Source organism: Engystomops pustulosus, chromosome 3 (assembly GCF_040894005.1).
Source record: "Engystomops pustulosus chromosome 3, aEngPut4.maternal, whole genome shotgun sequence".
NCBI classification, from domain to species: domain Eukaryota; kingdom Metazoa; phylum Chordata; class Amphibia; order Anura; family Leptodactylidae; genus Engystomops; species Engystomops pustulosus.
The window spans coordinates 38,933,353-38,943,714 of record NC_092413.1 but is presented as its reverse complement, the minus strand read 5'-3'; the positions used below and the strand labels follow the sequence as shown (position 1 = coordinate 38,943,714).

At 43.0% G+C, this 10,362-nt stretch overlaps 1 protein-coding gene across 1 annotated transcript; it reads right to left on the bottom strand.

Annotated features, from left to right (window-relative positions):
* Positions 1-8,413: 8,413 nt before the first annotated feature.
* On the bottom strand, positions 8,414-10,097 carry LOC140121206 (somatostatin receptor type 4-like). The gene has a single exon (XM_072140524.1). The coding sequence runs from the start codon at positions 9,744-9,746 to the stop codon at positions 8,574-8,576; it is 1,173 nt and encodes a 390-aa protein (XP_071996625.1). The 5' UTR covers positions 9,747-10,097; the 3' UTR covers positions 8,414-8,573.
* Positions 10,098-10,362: the final 265 nt, after the last annotated feature.

Below are 10,362 nucleotides of genomic sequence, written 5' to 3'. Positions count from 1 at the left end.
CACACCATTATACAGGCAAGCATTGGGGTGTGGCTGTGCCTCCCACTCATGAATAAGCTGGACAGCTTGAATATGCTAATGACTCATTGGATATTTCACAGGTCATTTGCATACAGCTTTAGGACCTCATTGCTTAGGTTTACAGGCATGTAGAGGGACAATGAAGGGATAGAGGCAATGCTCTCTAATGGCAGTTTATAAAAATATATTTAGTTTAGGGGGGTTATTTTGCCTGACGGGTTCTCTTTAAGATGAAAAGATTAGTAAACGTCAGCAATGTGAATCTAAAAATGTGGCAAAGAAACCTACCTTGAGGAATCTACCCTCAGAAGTAGATGAAGTAGAATCTTATGGTAGATTTCTCATGCCTGCCTTTGCCCTTATCTGTAATTTAATAATCCTGGAACTCAACCTACCTTTTAAAAACAGAGCTTGCCAAATTGGTCCCTGTCCCCATGGGGTGCACAATCTAATCAATCTACCAGTATGTTTTGGAGTGTGGGAGGAAACTGGAGGATCCGGAGGAAACCCATGCAAACACGGAGAGAACATACAAACTCTTTGCAGATGTTGACCTGGATGGGATTTGAACCTAGGACCCCAGCAATGCAAGGCTGTAGTGCTACCCACTGAGCCACCATGCTACCATCCAATCCACCATGGCACTTCTATGCCAGGTCTAACCGAGGGCTATTAACCACCAGCCTCATCCCCTTCACACCCCTGTACATTCAGTTGGTGTGAAGTTGGCGTAAGGGGGTAATAGGTGCAATTCTCGTCTGTGTACTGGGAATTGCTTCTACTTCAGAGCTCGTGTGTCATCAAACTGGTAGAGCCCTGATAAATGTGCCCCATATCTTACTGTTTTTCCTGTACTTTGTAAAAACATACGTAGAACATTTGCGTTTTTTTATAGGGGTGACGTATGCACAACATATACACAACGTATGCACCCGTCTGTCTTACAAGTTTTTTGACCCAATTTGTTTCAAGAAAGAAAAAACCTTATCATCTGATTCATTATCAAATGAACAAAAAAAACCCAAATGTATGCAACTATTTAGAGAAATAAGCCATAAAAAGACGTAGGGCTAAAAAAGTCCATCTTACTTTTTGCAATTCTGTGCCCGCTGTATGCTAAAAATGAGATGTGAATGTCGCCTAAAGAAATCAGACACATTACATACTCACATTACATACTTTTTTGAGGACTTTGGTTAAACATCCGGTCTAAATGCTCCAAAATAATTTATCAAGGAAACCAATTGCAGATGTAAATTTAGCCTAAGGGCAGGTGTACACAACAATGAAAATCGACCCTACGCTGTCCGTTTTTTTTTGTTGGAACAGCACACAGCTGTCAAATCAGTGCCCAAGGCGGGTATTTTTACCAACCTCCATAGGGTGTAACTATTTTATAAAACAGACATGTCAGGGGGGGCTAATGTAGTGCGATGTTATAGCGAAGGTATAAAAAGCAACCATGAAGAATAGCTGTAAACATGTCTCCACCCAAACCTCTTTGTGAAACAATGTAAATAGGGAAACTTGTACACCTTTCCTCATCCATTGTTAGTGGCGCTGGGAGACTTCTCACCAGGGTGGTTCCGCCTTCGCGCTCATAGTAATGACAGGGAATGTTCGCCGCTGCCTGATAATTGCTTCCAGTCTCTCCAAGGGAGAAAGAATGCAAGGAAATCAATGGTGTGGTTGTGCCGGCTAAAGAAAAAGTCTCCCAGGTGATGTCATGATATTATCCCTCATAGGGAGCAAAGTTTTATCATGCGGTGATACTTGTAGGAAATGGCACATGTTCTCACTTAGACCCACATGGAGCGTGTGCTGACCTGTACAGACAGGAGGGCAAATACCAGCCGGCGGTGGAAAGGTCAACATATGGGGAATGATGAATGGAAGCAATGTGGGATAAATATATGAAATCATAATTCTATTAGATATGAATATATGATCCAGAGATGATTCAAAAAGAAAATCAGATATGTATGTTATGTATTAAATGTATTGGAAGATTTAGGGGTATCAGGAAATCAGAATATTTTTTATGTAGATTTTGATGCAGTTTTTCATCGGAATGGAAAATATGGGCAATAACACTTTTTGTCCTATACTGAAATCACTGGCACGAAAATCCACCATGTGAATGGATCCATAGGTTCTATGCACAAGACGTATGCTCCATGCACATGACGTATGCTCCATGCGAGTCGGGGCCCCGAGTGTAGCATACATTCTAGTGGAGAGGTGAGTGCTGCTCACCCCACCCCTCCCCTCTCCACAGGGACACAGTCGGGTCATACGTATGGGAAAAGATTAGAGATGAGCGAGTATTTCCCCTGCTCGAGATCGAGCATTTAATTAAAAAAACACAGTGAAGAACAATGAAGAATAGAATAAAAACAGTGAACACAGTGAACACAGGATCATTTAAGTGAAAAACACAGTGAAAAACACAGTGAAGAATAGATTACAGATGTTCGGCACATCTGCTTACTTGTCGGGAGATACGCGCGGAATGGTGCGAACAAAATACTATGTGAAGAACAATATATATGTGTGAAGAACACATTGCAGAACACGGTGAGCAGGACAGAGACATCGGGGATCAGCACAGAAACATCGGGGAACAGGAAAGAAACATCGGGGAACAGGACAGAGACATCGGGGAACAGGACAGAAACATCGGGGAACAGGACAGAGACATCGGGGAACAGCACAGAGACACCGGGGAGCAGGACAGAGACACCGGGGAGCAGGACAGAGACACCGGGGAGCAGGACAGAGACATCGGGGAGCAGCACAGAAACATCGGGGAGCAGCGCAGAGACATCGGGGAGCAGCGCAGAGACATCGGGGAGCAGCGCAGAAACATCGGGGAGCAGCACAGAGACATCGGTGAGCAGCGCAGAAACATCGGGGAGCAGCGCAGAGACATCGGGGAGCAGCGCAGAAACATCGGGGAGCAGCGCAGAAACATCGGTGAGCAGCGCAGAGGCATCGGTGAGCAGCGCAGAGGCATCGGGCAGCAGCTCAGAGGCATCGGGCAGCAGCGCAGAGGCATCGGGCAGCAGCGCAGAGGCATTGGGCAGCAGCTCAGAGGCATGGGCAGCAGCGCAGAGGCATCGGGCAGCAGCGCAGAAGCATCGGGCAGCAGCGCAGAGGCATCGGGCAGCAGCGCAGAGGCATCGGGCAGCAGCGCAGAGGCATCGGGCAGCAGTGCAGAGGCATCGGGCAGCAGCTCAGAGGCATCGGGCAGCAGCGCAGAGACATCGGGGAGCAGCGCAGAGGCAATGGGCAGCAGCGCAGAAGCATCGGGCAGCAGTGCAGAGGCATCGGGGAGCAGCACAGAGGCATCGGGAATCATTTAAGTGAAAAACACAGTGAAGAATAGATTACAGATGTTCTGCACATCTGCTTACTTGTCGGGAGATACGCGCGGAACGGTGCAAACAAAATAGTAGTGTTCTTCACATGCTATTTTGTTCGCACCGTTCCGCGCGTATCTCCCGACAAGTAAGCAAATGTGCTGAACATCTGTAATCTATTCTTCACTGTGTTTTTCACTTAAATGATCCTGTGTTCACTGTGTTCACTGTTTTTATTCTATTCTTCACATCTGCTAACTTGTCGGGAGATAATATACGCGCGGAACAGTGAAGAATAGATTGCAGATGTTTGCATACCGTCCACAAATAGTGCGGCCCGATATCCGTTCATGTGCATAGAGCCCAACATAGCTATCACAGCCTAACGACTATTTATGCTTTATTCCATATATAGAATATCTTCTATTTATTCTACACAAGACTAACTGAGCACATTGCACACAGCGTCCTTTCTGCCAGCAGTGTGTTATAGAGCAGGAGAAGCAGAGAAGATTGTACATATCATCCTATCTGCCAGAAGTGTGTTATAGAGCAGGAGGAGCGGAGCAGATTGTACATAGTGTCCTATCTGCCGACAATGTGTTATAGAGCAGGAGAAGCAAAGCAGATTGTACATAGTGTCCTATCTGCCGGCAGTGTGTTATAGAGCAGGATAAGAAGAGCATATTGTACATAGTGTCCTATCTGCAGGTAGTATGAACAGGGGTAGCTGTGGCGCACATTTACTTTTTTTGGACTGTGCACATTCTTCTAGGCTAAAACTGCTTGCACAGGTGCTTAAGAAATGCCTGTGCTGCTATTGTGTCGCATGCAATCCTTTTGTGGCGCAGCTTCCCACTGATTCGGACGGAGCATGGGATTTAACTTGGAAATTGTGTCCCATGCCCTATGTTAAAGGTGCACCACAAAAAAGATGGTGAACTCTGTTGGGCCAGTGCAGGGAAGCGACAGATTCATGATTTCTGGTACATGATCTTAGTGAATTGCTGCACGCAGCATTATACATGGAAATAGCACTTTTAGTGCATGTTAATGTCCCCAATAGTGTCCTATCTGCCACTAGCATGTTATATAGCAGTAAAAAAAGAAGCAAAGCAAAATGTACATAGAGGCACTGGCTTTGCGCCGGTTTTCTGTCGGACTTTGCATGTTCTTTCTAGTGTAAACGGCTTGCACAGGTATTTAAGAAGTGTCTGCACCAAAAGTATGTCACACGCCACGTTTTGTGGCACAGCTGCGCTAGTCTCCATGCAGCACAAATTAGGGGGCGTTCCAGCGCTTAGTTGGACCGTGCACTATATTTAACACGCAAAGTCTGTCGCACGCGCTCTGTTAAATGTGCACCACAAAAAAGTTTGTGAACTCTGTTGGGCCAATGCAGGGAAGAGACAGATTCATGATTTCTGGCGCACGTTCTGTCACAGCCAGCATTATACACAGGCAGAGCACTTTTAGTGTATAGTCTATAGCAGTGATGGCAAACCTTTTAGACACTGAGTGCCCAAACTATAACCAAAACCCATGTATTTTTCGCAAAGTGCCGATGCGACAATTTAAGCAGTAACTTATTACTCCCTGCTCAGTCACATGTTTAAATTGTATAGGCACCTGAGGACACCAATACAGTAGAAAGAAGGAGAAGAAGTTTGGATTATCATTGTAGCTTCCTTCTAGGGTCCTGGACTGCCTGGGACTGCAAGAGGCCTTGAGTCCTGTCTGCCAATTTCTGCGCTGGGGTGATGGCGAGGGTGCCCATTGAGAGGGCTCTGAGTGCCTGCTCTGGCACCCGTGCCATAGGTTCGCCACCACTGGTCTAAAGGCTTCATGTTATAAAGCAAGAGTAGCTAAATTGTTTGTACATAGTGGTCTATCTGACAGCATCAATTGCCAATTGCTGGGGGGCATTTATTATTGCCTTTCAAACTGATTTTTTTTCCCTTGCTGCACCAATTGCGCCTTATTTATGAAGTGTGGGGGCGCCACTATTTTGGTAATTTTCCAACACTCACGACTTCTGTCTCTGTTTGTGAGTGACATTAAAAAAGGTGTGCATGGCGGAAAAGAAGCTAAATTGTGACGTTGACTTATAATATATATGACTCCACCATATCCACCAAATAACTCCATAGTATATATATAAACTCCACCAAAATAGCGGAAAGCGGATAATGCCCCCCCTTCCCAGAGAACGGTAGAAAATGTGGTATAGGAATCCAAATCCCAAGACTGTGTATTAGGACATTGTACAGCAGTATATGCTGATCTATGATATCATGATGACATCATTTTCTGTCCTAATTGGAAACTATGGACAGCACACCTTCATGTTACAAAGTCATCTTAATAAGACAAATGGACACGGATCAATAGTAGTCAATGGTAACATTCACATTCCCTTTTTTCCCCATAGAAATACAGCTCCTGAAATTAAATTATTGCCGGCACTACTTTTTTCACATCTGTGTCATAGTCTCTTCAATGAAAGTTTATGAAAAAATTCTGTGTAATTTGCAGGTTGTATAAACTGTCCTATCTGCAGGCAGAATATTATAGAGCAGAACTACCTGAGCAGATTGTAGATAGTGTCATATGAACAGGTAGCATGTTATAGATCAGGAATAGCTGAACAGATTAGATCGTTTCTTATCTGCAGGTAGTGTGTTATAGAGCAGGAGTGCATCATGTCATAAGGCTTCCTAAAGGTCATGCTTGATGTCAAGGGAGCTGCCTTAGAAGGTAGCTTAAAGAGGCATGGCTTTCCTTATCCCATCCTGGAAAACTGTACATATTTTCCAATAGAGCAGGAAGAGCAGAGGAGATAGTTCATAGTGCTCATAGTGTCCTACTTGCAGGCAGCATGTTACAGAGCAGGAGAAGCTGAGCCGTTTGTACACAGTGTCATACCTGCAAGCAGCATGTTATAGAGCAGGAGGAGCTGAGCAGATTGTATGCAGTGTCATACCTGCAAGCAGCTTGTTATAGAGCAGGAGGAGCTGAGCAGATTGTGCATAGTGTTTTATTTGCAGACAGTATGTTATATGGCAGGATGAGCTGAGCAGATTTTACATAGTGTCTTATCTGCAGGTAACATTTAATAGAGCTGGAGGAGCTAATCAGATTGTACATAATTGCCTGTCTGCAGGTAGCATGTTATAGAGCAGGAGGAGCTGAGCTGATTGTACAAAGTGTCAATATGCAGGCAGAATGTTATAGAGCGGGAGGCACTCAGCAGGTTAAAATCTGGGTGTAATCTGCAGCTATTCCACAATTTGTTAACCCTTTTTGGTATTGGCTAAGAAAACTGAATCAAAATCTGCAACAAAAAAACTGAAACTTCATGTGTCGTTCATTCAATCGACTTAGGTGGGCACCCAATCAATAAGGGGGAGCAGACAGTAGGTGTAAAGATAACCCTTGTTTTGAAGTATGTAGCACATCTGTGCAGTTCATCATCATTTATGTTACTGCTGGGAAGATGAAACAGTTCTCTCTCTGACTACCACATCTGGCTGATCTGGTTTTCCAGACAAAAAATCTCCTGAAAAATCAAAGCCATTAAACTAAATGCTTGGAGTGTTTGTGATGCAGTCATTTTTTTCTCAATTGTGAGATAAAGCCAAAAGAAAAATGACAGTATAAAGTCACTGAAGTATTTTAGGTTGTTGTTAATGATGTGTTTTGTATGCAGCATGCTCTGGATGTGGATTTTTATGCAGTTTTTTCTCTCTATAAACATTAAAAGCTTTTTAAAGCACAATAAAAGCATTATGAAGAGGCAGTTTTTATAAAAAAAAAAATACTGCAACAAATCTTATTATTTAGGAAAATCACAGGGATTTGAACATAAAACAAGAATAAAAGTTCTTACATAAGTGCATACAGTGGTTGTGAATATTTGGTGTTGGCAAAATAGAATTGCAATTGTTAAAAAAAAGCCAAAAGATAGGAAAATACACATTCAACCACAGCAAAACACAATAAATAGGATTGATTTTGTTAAAAATAAAATAATATATAATATTATTGGTGCAAACATTGGTGATCTCTGTAGCCAAAGCCAGGAAAGCACCCAAGATGAAGGAGACGTATCAATGAGGGATAACCTTGTCCTATAACATTATATTCTGTAAATCTATACCTTACTTTATCAACAACACAAGGAGTTTTATTTTAGAAACAGGGTAATCTGAGATCCTATAGTCATGAAACTAAAAGTATAAGGGATCGCTGGGACTTGCTGTTCTACAAGAGATAAGAAGCAGAATAGTTTCCATCCTATACTATAGAGGAAAGAAATACTACTGCCAATTACTGTCCAGAATTCCAGGATGGAGTTTACCTGATATAACTCCATTCTATATGGATAGAGAAAAGATGAGCAATAAAACCTCAACTACACAGCAATATCCTTCATACATATTATTGTAAAACACAAGATTCTGGGATATTTATCCCAAAGTGAAAAGTAATAATAGATACTTTACATAATATTATATAATAATAACCATTTTGTATATATTAAAATAATAATAATACCTAAATAATACCTAATAGTATATTAAATAATTTTTTTCATATTTATTGTTATGGGTCTGCCTCTTATTAAAATATTAAATAATTCATATAATATTCAATAATTTAAAAAAAAATATTTTGTATATATTATAATGAGTCTGCATCTTATGTAAGACAGGGAAGGGGGAAACATTAAGGAACATACTGGAATTACTGTTGATTTATTAGCCGAGGAATAACTTTTAGCAGCAATGTAAACAAGTTTAGGAAACACTACTAGTCGATATTCAAAAGATGATTATATAAAACACATAGCAAATATGCCCTCTATACTAACCATGCCCAACCCCACCGACTACCGACCTCTCATGAATCCTTTTCACCTTCCGAAGATGTTACACAGCATCTATGGCTATCTGACATAGGATGCAGCTACTTGGGATAAAGATAAAGACATTTTGGCATTAAAGGAGAGATGTGGGGGGAATAAAGAGTTGTTTCAGACCAGACTGATCATTTATTAAGCTCACTCCATTCCATCATAAATACAAAGTGGACACACACAACAATTGGAAATACATGTAAACCTCAGGTAGAACAGTAGTAGCATGTGCGGCTAGCAGCAGTTATTGGACAAGGCATCTTCTGGGTCTGCTATAGGGTAGTGGTCCTAGTGATTGTCCCATGTTTGTAACAAGGGTCAGATTGCAGGGGCTCCTGTTGGAAGTCCAGTGGATGGTTATTACACACCTTACTCTTCAGGGCTGTGGCATAGTAATCCACTGGCTCGTCTGTGCCATTCTCCAGCCACCGAAAACAAACGATCCTCTGGAAGGACCTCTTAAAGTTATCTGAGAAAAAGCCATAGAGGATGGGGTTGGCACAACTGTTGGCATAACTTAATATGATGGAGACGTGGTTGATGGTGGCGTCCATGTGTGGTAGGAACAGGTTAAGGAGTTGGACAATGTAGAAGGGCATCCAGCAGATAACAAAGACAGTGACTACCATGAGGACCATCCTGGTAATCTTCTTCTCGGATTTCTTCCTCTGTTGCCACCCTGCCTTCAAAGCCACCGCTCTCATTTTTACAATGATGAGGATATAACATAAGCAGATGGCCACCACCGGTAAGAAGAAGCCCAGTAGAAAGGTGTAGATGACAAATACAGTGGACCAAGTGGGCTGGGGCCACATGAGGTTGCAGACCACTACTCCATTCTTGGAGGACTCTGTGTCTGCAAATATCAGGATGGGGGAAATGACCAAGAGGGACACAATCCAAACACAGATATTGATCATCTTTGCCACAGTGGGTCTTCTGTACCTTGCTGCCCGCAGAGGATGGACCACTGCCACATACCTGTCCACACTAAGCACAGTCAAGCAGAAGACACTGGTGAACATGTTAATCCCATCCACACTGAGGACAGTACGACACATCCCTGAGCCAAAGGGCCAGTGCTGCAGGGCTGCAGAGGCTGCCAAGAAGGGCACACTCAACATGAACAACTCATCTGCTATGGCCAAGTTCAAGATGTAGATGTTGGTCGCTGTCTTCATCTTGGCATATCTCAAGATGACAAAAATCACCATGGAGTTCCCAATCAGCCCAATGAGGCACACGATGGCATAGATGAACTGGATAACTATCATGCTCACATCCCTCTCAGTCTCCATGGGGGCACTGGTGCTGCTAGTATTTTTGATGTTCAAGCTGACCCCATTAAAAGGGGGCAAAATATCTGTCATGTCCCTTGACTGGTTCCATGTGCTCAACAGGACCTTAGCCTCCACAGGCACCAGGAGATCAGGGGATGTAGTCATTGTAAGTGTCCCATAGGAATGCAGTGGAGAAGCAGCTTTAGCAGGAGATCCTCTGCTTGGAAATGGATTTTCAGAGCTGCTGTGTAGAAGAAAGAGGAGGGAGGGAGAGTGATGTGTGATGGATGATGCAGGCTAGAGCTCCTTGCAGTGTGTGTGCTCTCTCTGGATGAGCTCCTTCTGGAGAAAGTGATCAGCAGCTACTTGTATTAGCTGGAGGCAAAGCATCACCTCTTCTTCACTTGCATGATCATTAGATGCTTGTGCCCAAGCTATTATTGGCAACAGCTCATCTGACTCTGATCACTTCATTGGATACAGTCACCTCCCAGAAACATGCAGAATGACTCCTGACCAATATTCATGGACCAGCATCCTGCAGAGGTTTAGCTTAGCCTCTAGCACTTAGCACTGCCAACATGTGGATTTTACACAGGGAAAAAAACTACAAATGCCCACAGACAGTGCCAGGGTAATGTATAGTGTGCTCAAAGTTATAGGTCTACTGCATCATATTAGTTTGATTGCATAGGATGAATTATAGATATGGTGTAACTATGATTTGGCATTAAGTTTTAATGCACGGGATAAATTAAAGATATTGCACAGTAAATTATGT